General features: G+C 42.5%; 3 protein-coding genes across 4 annotated transcripts in view; 2 read left to right on the top strand and 1 right to left on the bottom strand.

Moving 5' to 3' along the window:
• LOC306914807 (kelch-like protein 24) overlaps positions 1-20,183 on the top strand; it is a gene marked incomplete at its 5' end in the record, with an annotated part of 245,141 nt that overhangs the window by 14,366 nt on the left and 210,592 nt on the right. The gene's annotated exons all lie outside the window — the stretch shown is intronic.
• On the bottom strand, positions 4,390-9,008 carry LOC306915835 (protein bicaudal C homolog 1-like; the record flags this gene model as incomplete). Its single annotated transcript, XM_079493474.1, has 7 exons — positions 4,390-4,826; positions 5,133-5,232; positions 5,867-6,012; positions 6,363-6,525; positions 6,959-6,970; positions 7,349-7,408; positions 8,940-9,008. The coding sequence occupies 7 exons, from the start codon at positions 9,006-9,008 to the stop codon at positions 4,699-4,701; spliced, it is 678 nt and encodes a 225-aa protein (XP_079349600.1). The 3' UTR covers positions 4,390-4,698.
• On the top strand, positions 11,066-19,195 carry LOC306915704 (protein regulator of cytokinesis 1-like). 2 transcript variants are annotated; one of them, XM_079493236.1, is made up of 14 exons: positions 11,066-11,108; positions 11,444-11,576; positions 11,665-11,787; positions 12,107-12,343; positions 13,230-13,400; positions 14,069-14,218; positions 14,341-14,488; positions 15,012-15,148; positions 15,291-15,386; positions 16,228-16,374; positions 16,450-16,581; positions 16,969-17,079; positions 17,765-17,884; positions 18,553-19,195. In XM_079493236.1, exons 1-14 carry the CDS (start codon positions 11,092-11,094, stop codon positions 18,607-18,609), a joined length of 1,779 nt encoding a protein of 592 aa, XP_079349362.1. In that variant the 5' UTR covers positions 11,066-11,091; the 3' UTR covers positions 18,610-19,195. The 2 variants fall into 2 exon arrangements, with proteins under 2 accessions (XP_079349362.1, XP_079349363.1); XM_079493237.1 differs by having other exon boundaries at positions 11,092-11,108; positions 11,449-11,576.

Here is a 20,183-nt window from a genome sequence, read left to right as displayed (position 1 = left end):
AACAATATTGAGTTAAATTTCACAACTCCTTTGCTGCAGTGCACATATTAATCATGCTCTTTATTCTTGTCTTGCAGCTTGCCGTTACACTCCAGGCCCTGAAGGGAATCGGTCTGATCCATGCAGACATCAAATTGGAGAACATCATGCTGGTGAACCAAGGAGAAGAACCCCTCAGATTCAAACTCATTGACTTTGGTCTGGCCGTTCCTGTCTCTGAGACCAAGCGACGGGCCATCGAGCCCATTCTGGAGTACAGGTGAGTTCTACTCTTGGACAATGGCTTAAATTAATGTGTTTTACTGTTTGACTGCATTTGACAAGATAGTTATTGCATTGCTATAAAACTTTATTTTCTTTTACAACCCACAGAGCACCAGAAGTATTCCTGGGCCTCCCACTCACAGAGGCCCTTGACATGTGGTCACTGGGCTGTGTCATGGCTAACGTGATGCTGAACGAGGAATTAATCAGCGGCGACACCGAATACGATGTGGTGAGTAATCTATTGATGAAACATTTAAAACAGAATGCTTTCAGACTCTACTCTGAACAAACACTGTAGTTACACGTTCTTCTTATGAGCTGGGAGTTTACTTAAGACTGAATACTTGTTGAATATCCTCTGTTTTTTTTTCTTTCTGCAGCTTCAATCCATCTTCTCGATGCTTGGTATGCCAGCACAATCTCTCTTGGATGCCGGACTAAAAACCTGCAACTATTTCATCCCAGAGAACAATATGTGGAGATTTAAGGTATCCCCCCCCCCACAAACACACACACACTTGGTGTAATAACTTCCTCTCTTATATTCAAGTATCCTTGCTCATATTAATTCAAATCACTGAAACTAACTTTTGTTTTGTTTTGTTTTGATATAGAAACCAGAGGAGTATTACGTAGGGGGAGAGAAGAGGAGAGGAGAGAGAAGAGAAGAGGATGAAGACGAGGATGAGGATGATGAGAGCTCACTGGAAGAGGATGAAGACGAGGATGAGGATGATGAGAGCTCACTGGAAGAGGCGTTCGACTTCGACGATGCCGACAAAACGTCTTGTGACGTCTTCATGGACCTGTTGAAACGGATGCTTCACCTGGATCCAGAGGAGAGGATAACACCTGAGCTGGTGTTATCCCATCCCTTCATCACCACCAAGCCATTTTTTTCATGATGGGTTCTCAGATTGAGTCCCACCAAACCACCTCGTAGCAAGTTCACAAATAGTGTGGGATCTTGAGGTGGTGTTTTTTTTTTTGTGTGTGAAATAAAATTGGAAATGCTTCTTTTGCAAGAACGCACAACAGACTCAATGCATAGATTACACTCCCCTGCTGTTGCACTGCATGGTACTGTCACTTATGTCTGTTAAGAGACTGAATCTGTGTCTGCTGCTGGAAATGTTTGACTACTTGCAAAAGAAGCATTTCCAATTTTATTTATTATTCCCATGCACATTATGTATCTTAGACATTTTATATTAGACATTGTGTTACGTTCACATCATAACATTGTATTACATTTATTTCAGCAGGTGCCACTAAAGTCCTTGTTGCTTCCCAATTACATGCATTTTTTTGCTGCTATTATTGAAGTAGCGTTGTGTATATATATTTTTGTTCAACTTTTTTTCTTCTAGTATTGAAGAAGCGTTTTTCTTCTAGTATTGAAGAAGCGTTGTATATATTTTTGTTCAACTTTTTTTCTTCTAGTATTGAAGAAGCGTTTTTCTTCTAGTATTGAAGAAGCGTATATATTTTTGTTCAACTCTTTTTCTTCTAGTATTGAAGAAGCGTTTTTCTTCTAGTATTGAAGAAGCGTATATATTTTTTTTGTTCAACAATTTTTTAAAGTGGCATCTGTATATATTATTTCTCTCAAATAAATTGTTACATTCCTACAGTTGATCTGTTGTTGTTGTTCTTGTTGTAGTAACGAGTCTACGACCCATCACACTCAAACAAAAGAGGCTGATGACCCCCCCTTGGGCCCCCTCCACTCTCAACTAGACACATACCCCCCCCTCTCTCTCTGTTTAAAAGTACAGGAAAAATCTCAAAGTACATGTACAAATATAGTACAGGTAAAAATCTCTCTCTCTCTCTGTTTAAAAGTAGGCTACTATTGTGAATCAGTGGACCATGACAGCTTAAACACAACTCTTCTTTACTTTCAAAACTCAGAGTCAATAATAAGGCAAAGCAACATCATCACACATCATGTTGTATGTCAAGACTGAAGTAGTCGATGAAATGAAATGAAATGATTACTATATTTACCCAGGGTATCTGGGCTAAGCTCAAGAACTTGTTTCCAGCCAGGCCCTGCTCATAGAACACATTTCATCGTAGTGGTTCAATGCCTTGTTCAAGGGCACTTCAGCGGTGGTAATTTTAAAGTGTCGGACAGCTGATTCTAACTGGCGACCTTCCGGTATCAAGACCGCTCCGCTATCCTTTCGGCCACCGATCCCAGATAATCCCCCCCAATCATCGCAAACAACACAGGAATATGCAAGAGCGCAGCACAATCAAACAGCTGTCAGTGAGACATAACAGCTACATGTAAAACTATCTCTCTCTCTTTGTTGGGGCGACTTCTCCGGACTTTTGGGGGAGTTGGAAAAGGGGCGAGCCGTCTCGTATTCCACCTGCTTAAGCACCCAGATTAGCTTTTCAATGCCTGATCTTCATGTGTACAAGGGGACAGGCAACGCGGTCCACCACCCCCCGCCCCGGACAGACAGGAAAACAGACGTGTTAAGGTGTCAGACTTGGATGGTTAGAACAGCGCGATTACATACAAAGTCAATGCAAGCGAGAATTGCGCGAACGGGCGCGACCTGATGCGGCACAAACGGGACGAACCGAGGCGAATATATATTCAGATCCAATTCCTCATGGGGGCCGAGATCCCTGGTCCAATTCCTCATGGGGGCCCTGGCCCCCCGGCCCCCACAGACTCTACGTCGTTGCTGTAGCGTACCTGCAAACAGTTCAACCTGCAAAGTGAATTCAGACTGAGTAGCCGCCCTAATCTAGTAAGAGAGTGGCGACACTAGTGTTGACTCCCATTGTAACAATGGAATGCGGAAGTGCTCATTATATCTCAATGGGATAGTTCCAGCCATAGGAGCAATGTTTGGAACTATAGCCCATAGGCACCCGCTTTGCGGTGAGATCAAAGCGTGTCGCTACTCTCCTACTCTACACTCTGAGTGAATTGATCCCACACTTTGTTTTTCAATCAAGACTGATCATCTGCACTCTGCACCACACACACGTCACGCACGCACACTCCTGTGATAGTAGCCTAGAAATTAGATGGCTAGTGGTGAAACTTTTTATATTTAATTACATTATAATAAATAAAATAAAAGTTATGTTTTTTTTAGCGATACCATGATATAAACATAGCCCATACCATATCTATTTTCATTTTGCTTGGGTAGAAATAATTAATAATGCTAAAAATTAAATGTTTTGGACATTCATCATTCAGCAATGATGTGAGGCTTCATACATTTTTTCAATAGTGCATAATGAGACGATTTACATATTTGAATACATTGTCTATTTTAAAACCAGTATGGACACAATGGATGTTTAATAGCAGACATTGTATTGAACTGTACTTTACTGTGCTTGTCTTTGGAAACTAAGTATTCATTGAATACTAATAGTTCAATCCAAAACCATGGACTGTTTTGATAGAATCCATCATCTTCAGACACATGTAGTGTCTGCTGATGGACACTAGATGGGGTCCAAACAGCAGCTGATGTACACAGTGTTCCATCACTACAGTTCACACAACTTCACAACTTTTGAGGGGCGCCAGCCCCGCCCCCTCCTATAGGCCTACACATGTTTAATGTTTGTCTTTAGTTCAATGTTTGATTTGTAAACGAATGAAGTTTACAATGAAGGCCGGGGAAATGTATGCCATGTGTCATTTCACGTCGTATTGTCTCTTTATTGTTAATGGTGTTTAAGGTTTGCGTTATACACATATGGAACACATGATTGAACCATGGCAAATATTAACCAATTCATCATGTAGAAGACAAAAATAAAATGCCGTTTTCTGCCGGTTGTATAGTTCAGGAGCTATGTTGATCTAAAGATTTTCATTTTCATAGCCGAAAATCCAGGACGGACACAACATAATGATTTAAAAAAAACATATATGGGACAATAATTAGCTCTGGGAACATTAAAATCATCAACTAGACAAAAGGATTATAAAAAGTTATAGGTTAGAAAAATATATCTTTCGGGTGCATGGGACCCCAAGAATCTCCTCCTCTCCATGGAATTTGGCATCATCATGTCTAACTGCATTGCTCCACAGTTTACGCCGCGGACAAAGCCAACTCGAGTCGTGACAAATCATGACAACAAACAAAAAATAATTAGAAAGAAGAAAAAAAACGGCAGGTTACAACACTTTCTTTGTTGTTTTTCTTCTTTGTAATTATTTGTTTGCTCCAAAATATTGTTTGTGTTGTCATGAGTTGTCACGACTCGAGTTGGCTTTGTCCGCGGTGTAACCGTCTTTAAATAAATACTTGTTGAAATGTCTATGGGAAAAATGCATTGGGATTCATTTCCTGGTCCCTGGTAGGAGGCGGGACTGCGACGCTCTATTAGCAGGAGTGAGCAGGAGTGAGCTGTCCATCAGATGATTGACAGCTGAGGTCACCAACGGCAGCTCTGAGCAGCAGCCTCCACGTCCAGGATTGGAGGAAGTCTCCCACTGGCCCCGCCCTCCAGGTAGGCGGGCTTCATGGTGGGCGTGTCCGAGCTCCGCCTCCTCTGCTTCAGGTCTGCGTCCACAGATTTAATGTTGACAAATATTACAAACGTACAAATATTGACAAACAATATCTGGTTTTACTTTCTTATAGTTGGTTAACTAAACTGACTAACTAGTTCTCTTTTCCTTGTTATTTCTGGTTGAGGCTTCACAGTTGAAGACCTTTACAGTGAAATGGCTTTTTTTTCTCATTTTATTTTGAAGTTTCAGTCCACAACGGTGTTTCAACCAATCAGAAGTTTCCATCCACTGAGGCTATGGAACGCTGGAACTTCACAACATTATGACATCATTGTTATGACATCATCATTCTTACCATATATGGCCAGCAGCATCTTGCGTCTGGCTCCAAACGTGGCCACACCCACTTCCTTCAGGTCTTCGTCAGACAGAGTGAGAAACGTCTGGAAGTCAATCTGACACGCACGCACGCACACACACACACCACACACACACACACACACACACACACACACACAGTCATTATGACATCACCACATTATGACACACACGTACATCAACACATGTAGCCTACACAATAGAGCGTTGCAGTCCCACCCCCTTTCAGAAAGACGCGAGGCACCAGGAGATAATTCCCCATTCATTTTCCCCATAGACGTTTCAAAAAGTATTTATATATATATATTATATTAAAGACCTTTAAAAGCCTCGGACAAATGACAACTCATGACAATAAACACATTTGTTTTTGGACGAATAAATAATTAGAAAGAAGTAAAACAACAACAAAGTGTCGTACGCGTACCCTGCCCTTTTTTCATCTTTCTAATTATCTGTTCGGCCGAAAAAATGTGTTTATTGTCATGAGTTGTCATCTGCCGAGTTGGCTTTGTCCGAGACTTTAAAGGTCTTTAAATAAATACTTTTTGAAAAGTCGGGGGAAAATGAATGGGGAATTATTTCCTGGTGCCTTCGCAGGGGGTGGGACTGCGACAGTCTATGTAATACACTGTGTGTGTGTGTGTGTGTGTGTGCGTGCGTGCGTGCGTGCGTGCGTGCGTGCGTGCGTGCGTGCGCGTGTAAGCGTACCTCTTGTTGTGTGAACACATCAGTGTATTTGGCCACGCCCAGCTGCTTAAGCAGCTCAGCCAATCGGTCGCAGTCCTGCTGTGGTGAGGGGCTTCGCTGGCTGCAGGTCGACGCCCTCCTGGATGAGGACACGCCCCCACTCTCCGCTGGAGGTCAAAGGTCAAAGAATGTTGGTGTTATTGTTTACCAGTAAAAAACACATTGAGACTAAAGTCTCTTTTACAAGTGTGAACTGGCCAAGAGACAAGGCAAATAATGTTACACAGCTCTGCCAGTACCAACAAAATAAATACAGGACAACATTTAGGACAGACAAATAACATTCGTAAGTACAGTACCCACTACCTATAAGCTCAAGGCAAAAACAGGAAGATCTAATAAAATTACCAATAAATACTGAAATAAAGTAACAATGTTTGCTACTAAACTAATATATGACTAGACATGTCCGATGCCTCGAAGCAGGAGCATATAGTGCCAGTATTTAGAAGCTCACAGAAAGTGTCGTGTCGCCCCCTACTAGAAGAAGATGTAAACATAGGGAAGGAGCTGTGATCTGGTGATGAAGAGGAGGGCGAAGAGGGTGAGACGGGTGGCGACGAAGATGTGGAGCCGCGTCTGTCTCTCCAGTTCTCTGAGTTACTCTTCGGACACGCCCACTACAAGAGAGAGACAGACAGGCAGAGAGACAGACAGAAACATCAGTTACTCCTCTGCCACGCCCACTGAGAGACAGACAGGCGGAGAGACAGACATGCAGACAGACAGGCATGGGCAGACAGACAGACAGACAGACAGCTGAGTTACAGTTAATAGATTTTCATATTTAAGTTCATTTTAAAAGAAAATACTAATAACAATTTTAATATTTTAATATAATAAAAACAATAAAGCTTTGATACTGGCATCCTATTTATATGTCGTTAAAATAGTATACTTAATATAATAATATAATAAAGCTTTTCTCTATAAATACTAAAGGTAATATACATTGAATGAAACATAGCATTGAATGTTTAAATACTAAAGGTACTATACAGTTTAATGAAACATAGCATTGAATGTTTAAATATAAAATGTATTGAATCTTACCTGCACCTGTCCCTGGGAAATAAAGAAATAAAAAAACTTTTTTTTTTATCTCTGTCCCAAAAATTGAGGAGACACTTTTTTGTTTTGTTCTGTAGGAAGAACCGGGCCTGCACACACGCACGCACACACACACGCACACACGCACACACACACACACACACACACACACACACACACACACACACACACACACACACACACACACTTTTTGAAATGGGGGTCCGTAGACTAATGCATCTCAAACTGAGGGTCCTTGAAATTAAACGAGTTTAGAATCTCTGCTAGAGCCGTAAAAAGTATTAGTTTGCATTGCACAGTGCGCTCAGTGCGCTATTTCCGAACGCGCCCTATATCTCAATGGGGTATTCCTAAATAAAGAATTTGAAACACAGTGAGGTCAAGGGTCAACAACTCACCTCGGGTCGCTGACAGCTTCTTCTGCTCATAGTCCTAAAAAAACACAAACAGGAAATTATGTCATAGTCCTAAATAACACAAACAGGAAATTATGTCATAGTCCTAAATAACACAAACAGGAAATTATGTCATAGTCCTAAATCACACAAACAGGAAATTATGTCATATTCCTAAATAACACAAACAGGAAGTTGTCATAATTGTGTGCTGTGTCACTGCGGTACTCTCTTTTTTTGAGTGGTGTAAACCACTCCTACAACTGGCTTTGTTAGTGCAGAAAAAATGAGCATGGTTGCTATGTTCACCCTGTTCACCCGGGTGTGATTTCATTACGTCAACCACTCCTACAACTGGCTTTGTTAGTCTGTGCAGAAAAAATGAGCATGGTTGCTATGTTCACCCTGTTCACCCGGGTGTGATTTCATTACGTTAGACATGATTTCATTACGTCAGACAGGCTATATTACACCACTCAGTTCACACGGGTGTGATTTTTTGGAGAGCGTGGGAGTCCTAAAACACTAAGCCTAAACCTAACCCTAACCCTGTAAAACAAACGCCCCTTCAGCGAGCATCGACTCCCACTCTCAGGTAGTGTCACTGCTGCGTGATTATGAATCCCACCAACGTTCTAGGGTAGACCCGCCTCACCATGTGTGTGATTGGCTCCCGGGAAGGCATAGTTTTACTGAGGTTAGGCCGTTCGGGTTAGGTTTAGGGGGGTGCATACTTAGTTTAGACTAGTCATTGGTTAGACATGGGTTAAGGTTAGGTTTAGGTGTGCTGCCCCGTGGGGGGTTAGGTTTAGGGTGAGGGTTTGAGATAGGTTGTAGTTGTAGGAGTAATGACTGGTCGCAAAAACGAGAACTGTCAATCACAACGACTACTGGCCAATCACAGCAGGGCTTTCCTAGAACTGCGGTGGGATAAATAATCTGTGAATTCCTATGGACTGACAGCAGTGACGCCACTACGTTTAGTAATATAATATGGGCAGAGATTCCAGTCGCAGCAATCAGAAATCACGGAGCTGTAAACGTCGGGATCATATTGCGCTGCTGTGCCCAAAAGAACAGATCTACAAGCTGTCGACAGCCACGACGCATGGCGCAGTGCGTTGATAGCTTGTATATCTGTTTTTTGGGGTAGGAGTGTCTCGTTACGTGTTGGAAGCTGCTGTGAGAACGCAACATGAACCACCCGACGTTTACTAAATGTACATGAGGTGAGGTGATGTCTGCAAGGTAAATGTAGTAAGTAAGTAGGCCTTGCCGAGCCATGAGGCCAATAGCGTGTACAAATGGAAATAAATGGGCCATGGTTCCCTTTAACCAAATAGGTCTGTAACTCTGAGTGTGTACAGTACAAGTGTACACTCTCAGATTCAATAATGAATTATAAAGTTACAGAACCACTGCTATTGAAATTGTACATCAGAGCGAGGTGAAGTCCACATAGCAGCTGTGACTGTGTGATAAAACCGGTTCCAGGAACGGTTCCGATTCCGGTTCCCTCCGGTTCCCTCCGGTTCTCGGTTCCCAACCCTAGTTTACAACAGACTCACCTCAGTCTGAGGAACCAGCGTCGTTTCTCTCCTCAAGCTGTTCCGTCTGTCGGCCCTCCCTCCCTCCATGTCCGCTAGTAACACTCTGACACACACACAAACACAGACGACACACACACACACACACACACACACACACACACACACACACACACACACACACACACACACACACACACACACACACACACACACACACACACATCATTAATGGCCGGAAGAAATCTTGTGTCTACTGTACTTAAAAAAATGCCAACTTTTTATGTTTTAGTTTGTAAATGAATGACCTTGTGAGAAAGATATGCGTTGTGAATTTGTTGTGTGTGTGTGTGTGTGTGTGTGTGTGTGTGTGTGTGTGTGTGTGTGTGTGTGTGTGTGTGTGTCGGTCTCTAAGAGAGCTGTCTGGCGCTTATAGACAGCTATCTTGTTAAGTATAATTGGGCGCAGCTGGCACGCCTGCCTGCTCTCGCAGTGTTTTCTGTATCAAATGAGAAAAATCAGCCCCATCTGAACTGAGTTGTACTGTACTGTACTGTACTGTACTGTACTGTACTGTACTGTACTGTACTGTACTGTACTGTACTGTACTGTACTGTACAAGGAACATCCAGACCCACAGGAACGCACCCAGGGGGACGGCCCGGGTTCCGGTGACCCACCCCTCCCCGCCCGCATCTAAAACGGTCGAGAAATGACAGAGCTACCGAGTGGAGGTCCCAGGGGGGGTTGTCACCTGTTGGTACTCTAAACAGACAGACATAGGGAACCTAAAAAGACAGACAGACAGACAGACAAAGGGACACACATTGCTGTTCATTGGAGTGGCTGCACCAAAAAAAATCTGGTCTCGGTCTCGACTCCCGTCGGTCTCGTCTCGGAATCGATCCCCTACCAACCTGGTCCAACCTGGTCCAGATCACGGTTCTCACCTGAGGAGGGAGTTCTACTTCTAGGGTTTAATACTACAGCTAAATCATTAAATATTTGTAATCTTTTTCTTTATCTACAAGTAAAAACAACTGCAGAACGTCCACTCCAAATAATGGCTAGTGATCAGTTCCACCCCCACAGGGAAATGGGAATACACAAAAAGCGTGCCATTGAATGCAATTTCAAACGCATTTTTTTATCTAAATTATAAATCAACTTTAGGTTGGGCCGGGGAATCTTTCTTTATGCTCTCGCATTTATTTGGTTTGTGTTTGGATTCGTCGTACACGGCAAAAATGCACCCTGTGCTCCTGTGACGTGATGATGTTCCTTTGCTTGCTGGGACTCCGTGTTCCCTCGCCTGTTTGACCAATGCTGCAATGACCTGTGTGTGCGTGTGCAAGAATATTAATATACACTGTCACTCTTTTCTGCTGCTGCTGGGGCAGTATTTTTTATTTATTTTTTAAGGCATGTAGGACGGGTTGCTACTAGCCTACTGTACAAGCAAACACACAAGTAAACACAACAAATGTCTCTGCGCTCTCTCTGCCACTAACCTGACTCCGCCAGATGGGGCAGCAGAGAGTACACTGGGTTCCCCCCTCCTGCTGGGGAACCCTGCAGTGTACTCTCTGCTGCCCCATCTCAAGGTCAAGGTCAAGGTAAACTTTATTGTCCACAAGGGAAATTTGTCTTGGGCTTTCACCCCAGCTACAGCCACACATAAAACATCAATGACAAACAAAAATACATTACAGCACACATGATGTGGATAATGTAGCCTCACACAGTTACTGCTGTTTCAGAGCCTCGTTCAACATCTTAGTTGATGCTGGTACAAACGATTTCTTAAATCTGATGTACTTCCACTTTGGTTCTTTGTATCTTCTCCCAGAGGGCAGAGTCAGGTTACTCTGCCACAGCCCACAGTGCCAATTTGCACACCACTGCAACTTGCTAATTAACAATGTATTTTGCAATTTTTGCACCTGCTGAACCTGGCTCTTGGAATATACCAATATGTGGAGATAGGGGGGAATACATAACAAATATTTCCCCCCTGGAGCCAAGGCAGCTCATAGTCATACTAACCTCGCGTCACCAGGCGGAGGACCCCCCGCAACATTTAAAATGTTCACACCATAGAGTATATAAAGGAGGTTCACACACGTGACACGCACCTGAGGTGTAAAGTGGAAAAGCCAGTGGTACCATAATCATGAGCACAAGGAGAAGGTTAGTAATAGTAGGTATTTGTATGTGAAAAGTGAGATTAAATTGTTCTGTTGCCATTGCGTGGTCCTCACTCCTCCTAATCCTGTTAGAAACATTAGCCAGTGTGCATATACAGTAAATTATTTGAACATGGAAGACAAAACCCAAATCAAGATTTCAACTGTCAACTACTTAATTACCATTGTGGGACTCATTTATTTTACTTTTTGAGATGCTAAATTTGGTTTCAGCTTAAAACTCTTTCAGTTCACTCCAGATATGTTGGCCTATCGAACTATACTTGTTTACACTTGAGCATCTGATCTCTAACTTGACCTCATCTTCTTTCATTCCAGTATAGTTCATGCAGAGGAGGCAGTGACCTACCTCAGCAGGGCTTTGCATAGACTGGGGGACATTTGGGAGGATGTAGGCATTCTAGAAGAACAGCGTATAGAGAGAACACACATTGTGTCTAAACACATTAAAGTGAGTTCCACATTATCTGGCAGAAGTCAGCCATCGGTTGGCCTTGGTAACTGGATGGCTGATAAACACCTGATAACTTGTATTTAAGGAATTGCTGGACAAAATGATTGAGGAGGAACAGACTATGAAGACAAGAATGGCGGCAAACATAGCACTGTTTCAGCAGGAAATTGACATGCTGGGCAAAAAACTTAATCTGCCCCCCTTTGAGGTACATTCCCACAGACACATTTTTGATTTTTAGTACGTCATTCATACGTTTTGTCCATTGACCCATTTTGGGCGGGAACCCCTTTTGGTGTTAGCATTATGTTATGCTTTAGCTATTGAAAAATAGCAGATCTACAAGCTCATAGCGCGCCACCGAGTGGCGTGCTACGAGCGTGTAGGTCTGCTATTTTTGAAAAATCGAAGAACGACTGACATAGAAACTTAGCTTTTTCAGAAAACTGTCATTTTCAAACAGACATTTTTAGAATCTGATCTCAGGTCAAAATGGGTTAAAATCCTTGGTACAACTTTGTCTTTAGGCAGAAAGGGGCGGCACCATGCTGGAGCTGGAGAAGGCAACTCGAACATGTGTGGAGGATTTGCGGAGACAGAAGAGCCACAGAATGGAAGTGCTCGGTGGTCTCATGTCTACAGACCGTGAGCTGTGTAACGTGATGTGTTGTTCCCCCTACGACGTCATCAGCCATGATGATGTACCATCCCAGGAGCAGCTACAGGCCTACCGCTCCTACCTGGACAACCTGGCCAAAGAGAAGGTTTAATGCTTGGTGTTTATTTATTGCAATTTCCCAGTTTTATTTTATGGCTACTTTTCTGAAGTCCTGGGGTCACTGACCATAGTGCAGATTTTAATTAATTGACAAGAGCTTGTAATATCAAATCCAAATCAACCAAAAATACTCATTCTTTAGTGTGTGCTTGTATACTTTAGTAGTGCTGTCCAAATGGTAATGTATGAGAGTCAAGTCTCCAACTCAACCATTGCACTTATGCTGGAGAACTAATCAGTAAACCCTTTAGGTTTGACTATTGTTATCCTGTTCAACTATCTTGTGTTGACTTGTGGTTTTACTTAGCCCCTTTCGGGACCCTCTGTTAAGCTTTTCTGAGTTTGTACATCGCTTAACACGTAGGGTCCCTGATCAGCTCGTAAGCACTCAATAGGACGCAGCTGTACATACGCTCCGTTCAGGCCGCTCTGCGCTCCGCTTGAGTGGTGGTGAGATGTTTCAAAGATGCATAAAATGGCTATAGGAGACAACGGAAACGTGGGAGAACGCATTAAGCGCAGATGCCGTTAAGTATCTTTAATCTTTGTTGGACGTTTTGGCTGCTCTGAAATTCTCTCTTCCTCACTTCCTTGACTTCCCATTGTACCGTCTCCCGCACCGAGACTGGCTAGCTGCACGTCCCTACGTTCCTGCCTCTGATCTGCTCTGTCGCAGCTATTTGAGTCACATTGGAGCTAAAATGGGTCTAGTTGTGTTTTCTATGAAATGGCTGACAATCTGAACCTTTTCGTTTGGACTTCTCCTGGGTTCATGTTGTAGAAATGCCCCTCCTTACTCAAGAGTACTCAACCCTATACATTTTAATCACAAAAAACTAAATGGAATTCCTGCTTTCTGTCTGCTTTTTCAGGAGCGTAGGCTTGAGGAGTTCAGCAGCATTAAGAAGCGGGTCATTTCGTTAATGGATGATTTGGAGTTGGTCCCTGAAACCAGTTTTGAGAAGCAGGTGTTATGTGAGGATGAGGCATATTTCTGCCTGTCCATCAGCAACCTTGATGGCCTCAAACTCCACCTCGGTCAGGTAAAGGCTTCAGATACACTTTAACCACTTGACTGGCGTCCCCCACTTTCTTTTCTAAATCGCTTAGAACTGTGAAATGGCCAATCTACAAGATTGCAATGCATTGTGAGCTGTAGGGTTCATAAGTTATGATGCAACGGACTGAATCAAGTGGAAAAATCAGACCCATCTGAAGTGACTGGTGCTGTACTGTACTTGTGCTGTACGTACTGTACAAGCCCTCCTCCCGTGTGTGTGTGTGTGTGTGTGTGTGTGTGTGTGTGTGTGTGTGTGTGTGTGTGTGTGTGTGTGTGTGTGTGTGTGTGTGTGTGTGTGTGTGTGTGTGTGTGTGTGTGTGTGTAGCGCCACAGGGACGGACACAGCCACACATGGCTGTCTATAGGAGTGGTTGCACCACTCAAAAATAAGACTCGTCTGAAGTGAGTGGTACTGTACAAGCCCTCCTCCCTGGTCTGTGTGTTAGGCTGTGCAACAGTGACACTTGGTGGTGAACAAACGCCATTTTCTATCTTTTATAGGAGTGGTTGCACCACTCAAATGTTTGACAAGTTAACCATGGTTCATAATCATATTCACCCCTCCTGTCTGTAAATAAAGCTGTGATGGAGATAAAGAATATTCATAGAAAGACTTGCCAATCCATTTTTTTTGTTTGTTTCTTCCACCAGATGGAAGAAGCAAAGCTGCAAAATGAGCAGTATTGTTCTACAATTCGCTCCAAGATCCAGGACCTGTGGGAGAGACTGCACATTCCTCAGGAGGAGAGGGAGGTCATGTCTGACCACATGCTCAATTCCAAGAACAGGAATCGAGAGGCGGTAAGACCTTGTTGTGATACCATTTCTCATTGTCAGCATATTGATCAAGATGATCGCTAACGAGGTGTACTGCAAATTGAGATAAATTGAAACGTCATTGGCTGTGTGTTCTGCCTGACCAGCTCAAAGATGAGCTCCAGCGCATGGAGGTGCAGAAGTTGAAGAACTTGAAATCTTTCACTGAGGTCATCAGAGCTGAGGTTGTCCTGTTGTGGGACAAGTGTTTCTATAGCCAGGAGCAGCGACAAGCCTTCACTGCCTATTACGATGGTGAGTGGCTGACCTGACACCCGATCTACTTTGGTAATGCCGGGAGTGCAACAGTTAATCTATTATAAATAAATCTGTCTGTAAATGCACCAAGTCTCTGTGTGTGTGTCTACGTAACTCGAGAACCGTTCGCCCCACCAAATTCAACACACGCGTTTCACACCCCCACAGTGCAGTGCCCGGTGTCAACCGCCACAAAAGGCTTCTGCCCGGCATCTGGACCTGATCACCCCTATATGCATAATTGATAATCAGACAATTGGTCCCTCTTAAATTCATCAATATTCATGGCTGTGTTTGCTATGATGGATCTGTGCATACGTCAACCACTTAAACCAACTCTCATCTTAGTTGAAAATGGCAACGATTAAGATTAAGCTTGTAGATCTGCTGTGTTCACCAAACGTTAATCGTTCACGTGGTTAATGAAATTGTTGAACAAAGGCGCATGCTCTGTAATATCCACAATTCAGCCTTTTCCACAAATGTGTACATGTCATGCAATGATTGCATCTTTCTCAAGACAACTTCACAGAGGAGCTTCTCAGCCTGCACGAACAGGAGGTGGTGGTTCTCAACAAGTACTATGAGGACCACAGAGTACTGTTTGAGGGAGTCACACAGTGGCAAGAAAACTGGGAACTCTTTGTGGAGCTTGATGTGAGTACTCTGTCACACTCTGAGGTGTGTGTGGTGTGGTGTGGTGTGGTGTTGTGTGTGTGGTTTTCTGATAATGAAGATAACACTGTACAATCTTTTACTTTTAGTAACTACTCATTGTATGCATATTCTTCCACCTCAGAAAAAGGCCAATGATCCCTCCAGATTGAACAATCGAGGAGGGAACCTTCTTAAAGAACAGAAGCACAGGTCTGATATACAGAAAGGCCTGTCCAAGGTGAGCAGATATTTAAATGTTTTCTATAGGACAAGATACATTTGTCTGCACGCTTGCCTGATGACAAAATGATCACCGATAACTGTTGGTATTCAAATGCTACCCATAGAGGCCCACTTGTTTTGGTTTTGTAATTGGCATTGCATGTGTCTACTATGCCTAGAGCCAAAAAATAAACTCCCTTCCCTGCATCTCTCACAACAAACGGAAGGTTTGGGAAGTTGCTGCTTACTGCATGGTTGGTGCATAGTCAACACTGGCCAGTAGGTGGTGCTCTTTAAGCATGTACTGTATGATCTGGGTTCAACAGGCCAATGCATATGGCTTGCAGTTGAACTGCAAGCTTAACCCTGGCAACCCTATTTAAAGCATGTCATTTTAGATGACAAATGGCAGTTTAAAAGTTCATCGAACCAATTGTGAGCTTGTAGATTGACCATTTTGTCTTCACTAAATACAGGGATGAGTCATTTAAAAAAGAACAGACATTTTGATGAGACAAAAGTGTCAGGTACTTTATTATTTTTATTTTTTTTACATCATGCATTACTGGTGGTGTTACTTGTACAGCATTGATGGTGCTTTTAACTTTTACAGCACACAGCAAAATCCTCAGTGTTAAAAAGAAATCACACCTGTGTGAACCGAGTGGTGCAACTACACATTTATTGTTATAGTTACTGTAACCATGCTCGTTTTTTTTGGTTGCTAACCATAGCAACCATGCTCGTTTTTTTGGTACGAACAAACACGGGTACACGGGTACAAAGCCAGTTGTTGGAGTGGTTTGCACCACTCAAAAATGACCCGGTTTGGTGTCAATGTCCTGTTTCGTCTCCAGCTAGAGAAGACCCTCAAGGCACAGGTTGAGGCGTGGCAACAAGAGCACGGCAAGGACTTCTTTGTTAACGGGCAGCAGTTTATCAACTACATGGCAACGAAGTGGAACAACCTCCAGGCTGAGAAGGAGCTGGAAAAGATGGAGAGGGTAAACCACACTGGACTAATAATCAAGTCATCTCATTTTTTGAACGGTTTTTCAAAACATGTTCCTTTTTAACAGCAACAGAAGAAGCTCAAGCTAAAGGAAGAGGAGATCCGCTTCGGCACTACAAGAATGACCCCAGCCAAGAGGCGGCTGGCAGCCACTCCCACCTTGCCAAAGGTCGGCTCCGCGCCTGCCAAAATGGCAAAGGTAAGATGCTGTGAAGAGTTGTTGTGGTTCATAGCAATTGAATGAATACAAAAACAAATCTAATCCATTTAACCCATTTTGACCTGAGATCAGATTCTAAAAATGTCTTCTACATCCTGACAGTTTTCTGAAAAAGCTATGTTTCTATGTCAGTCGTTAAATAGCAGACCTACAAGCTCGTAGCGTGCCACTCGGTGGCGCGCTATGAGCTTGTAGATCTGCTATTTTTCAATAGCTAAAGCATAACATGATGCTAACACCAAAAGGGGTTCCCGCCCAGAATGGGTGTATATGGATTTAAAAAGTCTTAATAATTAAGAAAATTGTTGCAGCCCTAGTTCATTATAAAATCATTCTGCACGGTAACCCACTACCTTCATTCCACAGTCCACCAGCTCCCCAACACTCTCCACATCCAAGGCTGCCCACACTTCAGGCTTTGGAACAGCTAGCTCTAAGATGGCACTCCACAAGACTAGAATGCTGTCTTCTAGCCAGGTATGTTCACACTGATCTCCTGCCATGGTTTGCCTTTTTGAGTGCTGCAACCACTCCCTTACGGAGTTATGGGTGGCTGGGTGGGTGGGTGCCTGGGTGTCTGGGTATGAGCCCGAAAACAGCATGGTTGTTTTTCACCACCTGTGCGCAACCTAACACGCACACAAACACACAGGCACGCTCGTCAGGAAAGTTGAAAATGAGATTTCATCACTGGCAGTGTGGATGCGGTGTAAGGCTCTTTTCTTTCCTCATGAGTTCAGACTGAGTAGTTCATAGTGGTACAATGAACCTACATTCAGGCGAGCAAAGTCCCAAGGAAAAATAAACTACAATGACATCACTGTAGTCACTGGGCAACACACTTTAAAAAAATGAAGTAATGACATGTAGGGAGATATTTACACTACTATAAATGAAAGGTGGGAAAGCATGCCAATTTTGCGTTTTAACCTGGGTGTTTAGAAATGCAAACCGCAAGTAAGTCCACCTGAGTATTGACAGACTGTACTGTCTGTACCATCCTGTATTAGTATTGGTGAGGTCTCCTATATGGAAAAGGTTGAATTGTTCTTTTAAGAAGGTTTAAACATTATGGGTACATTAATCATTGGACCATAAATATCATCACACCTAGCTCTGTTTTAGTTGAAAGCAAATGGTAACTCTTGGTTCCCCTCCCCAGGGCGAGAGAACCCCTGGACTGGGGAAGCGTCCGCGTGCACTGGAAAAAACGAATGAGACCAGCAACCCCCAAGGCTCCTTAAGCCCAAGCTTGTCTGTCAGAAGCTACTCAGAATTTGCGGTAAGTCTTTGACTGTACACCCTCCCTCCCGGTCTACGCAAAAGTAGAAAGCGTCGGCTCAAATGTGGAATCTTACAGTATCTATGGCACATGACTTGAATTGGTGGGTTGTCTTTGGATATGTAGTAGTTTAATTTGTATTTTGTAATGAGTTTCATAATTTCAGATGTGATGCTTAATGTTAATTTGTTGACCGACACTAGGTTTATGTCTGACTCTCCACTGCCAACTTAAACTTCCTACACAAGACCATAGTTAAAAATGCCTCAATGGAATAGGGAGACAACCTCCGAGTCCAAACTACAGATGGATTTTCTAGTTCTAGAAGTCTTTGGTTGAACTCAAAACATGTTGGGTGTTTTATCTCCTGCAATATACAGTCTATGACTGGTTTGTATGCTGGTTTGCATGCCATAACATTATTGTTTCAATTCTTGAGGTCTTAACAAAAAGTGAATTATTGGCTAACCCTGCACTAAATACTACCTACCTTAACATCCTTCGGGTACCTTAGTATTGGCCATTATGTTTCTCTGGTTATTTCACAGGTGAAATGTATCTTGTTTGTATCAGTATTCAAATCTCTAACAGAAATGCCTAGTCTAAAGACTAGCAGTGCCTCTTGTATGTGAACAGTTGCTGGAATGATGCTTTTCCTTTCCTTGCAGCAAGAATTAACCATGGAAGGGCAGATGAACTCGACTGAAGTCTCGCATCACCAGTAACTGCAACCAGGAGCATCTAATTGCAGGATTAGGCTTTTAGTTTAAAATATCCATAACCTGGATATCTAAAATCCACATTCTGCATAATCTACAATATTCTTACTAGGAGAAACTACCATTTCATATATCTACAATGCAAGTCTTACTAGGGCAAACTACCATTTCAGATATTAAAAAAAACATTCCATAATTTCATTTTGTACATCCAAAAATACATTGTGAAATTTGTGACTAGTAGAAATTTAATTATGGATATCCACAATTCATATTATGACTAGTGCAAATTTAATTTAGTATATCTGAAATGGTAGTTTGTCCTATTAAGAATTAAATTATAGATATCCAGAATGTTTTTTTTTTTAGAAGCAGTTAGGGATATCTGAAACTAAAAGCCCCATACACATGAATGTCAAAAGTGATGTCATTCCTCCTAGGAAGAATGAGGTTATGGATATGGACAGTTAGGAGGAATGTTTGAGGGTGGTTTGATTAAAAGTTAAAACGGCTTGCCATAGACTGTTATAACCAGACTGTTATAATATATAATGTATTTTTATAGAATTTGAAATAAAATGTTATATTGTCACACGTGTACTTTGTGTCTATTTGTAATGAATGCATGAAGCGTATCTTTCTTACCCTGAACTCCACATTTAAAACGATGGTCCTCGGTTGAAAGCAGAACGATGTCCTTTTCTATATCGGTGTTTGGTTGTCATTTATTTCCCACGTACTGCAGCTTACTGTACGTATATCTGCTGCTCATACTGCATAGCTACTTTTCGTTTTCACTTGATTTGAAATGATGTCATTGCACCTGAAGGGTCTGAAGTCTACATTCACACAGGTTTCATCATCTGTGTTTAAGGAGTTTACTAATTACTGATAGTGAATGGTATCAATTCAATCTTTATTGCAGACTCAGGGGAATCCATATCACAGTACAAAACAACAATAGATTAAAAAAAAGATAAAATAGAAAAATATACAATACAGAGTTCCACAATGTTCAGTTTCGAACATACAGACAAGTTCGCCAATGGTTCCACAGTCTGGAGGAGAACCTGACAGAACTACGTAACGGGTTAGTAATGACATCAATGATGTCATTTACTGACTCAGATACTCTGCACATAAATCTATACATAAGATTGCACTGCAGAGCAGGTGGGGACCCCAACACTGACGAACATGTGGCTTGCACTGGAGCTTCTTGGAGCTCTCAGTAGCAGCCTCATACAGTCATTGTAGGCCACTGTCAATCTTATATGACATTATGTTGCCACTGCCAGATTATTGGCAATTGCTATCATTACTGTAGCTCAATGTGAGTTTATGTATGGTGTAACTGCTATATAATTTCACAGATCAAAAAGTACTGTATTTATATAAACGCTAGTAACACACTCAAGCAGTCTAGCCTGTGTTCTGTGGTTTACAACGGTCTTCAACAGGTGGTCTGCCAAATCCTTGACAGGAACTTCCCTATTCTGGCAGGAACACAAAATAGATCTACAGGCTTGCTGCAGTGCTGTGAGCTTTGTAGGTCGGCCAGCTTTGGTGTATTTTGGGGG

This window comes from Electrona antarctica, assembly GCF_951216825.1.
Source record: "Electrona antarctica genome assembly, chromosome: 22".
In the NCBI taxonomy this organism is placed as follows: Eukaryota; Metazoa; Chordata; class Actinopteri; order Myctophiformes; family Myctophidae; genus Electrona; species Electrona antarctica.
Note: the sequence above shows the minus strand (reverse complement) of the source record. Positions and strands in the feature narration are given on the sequence as shown.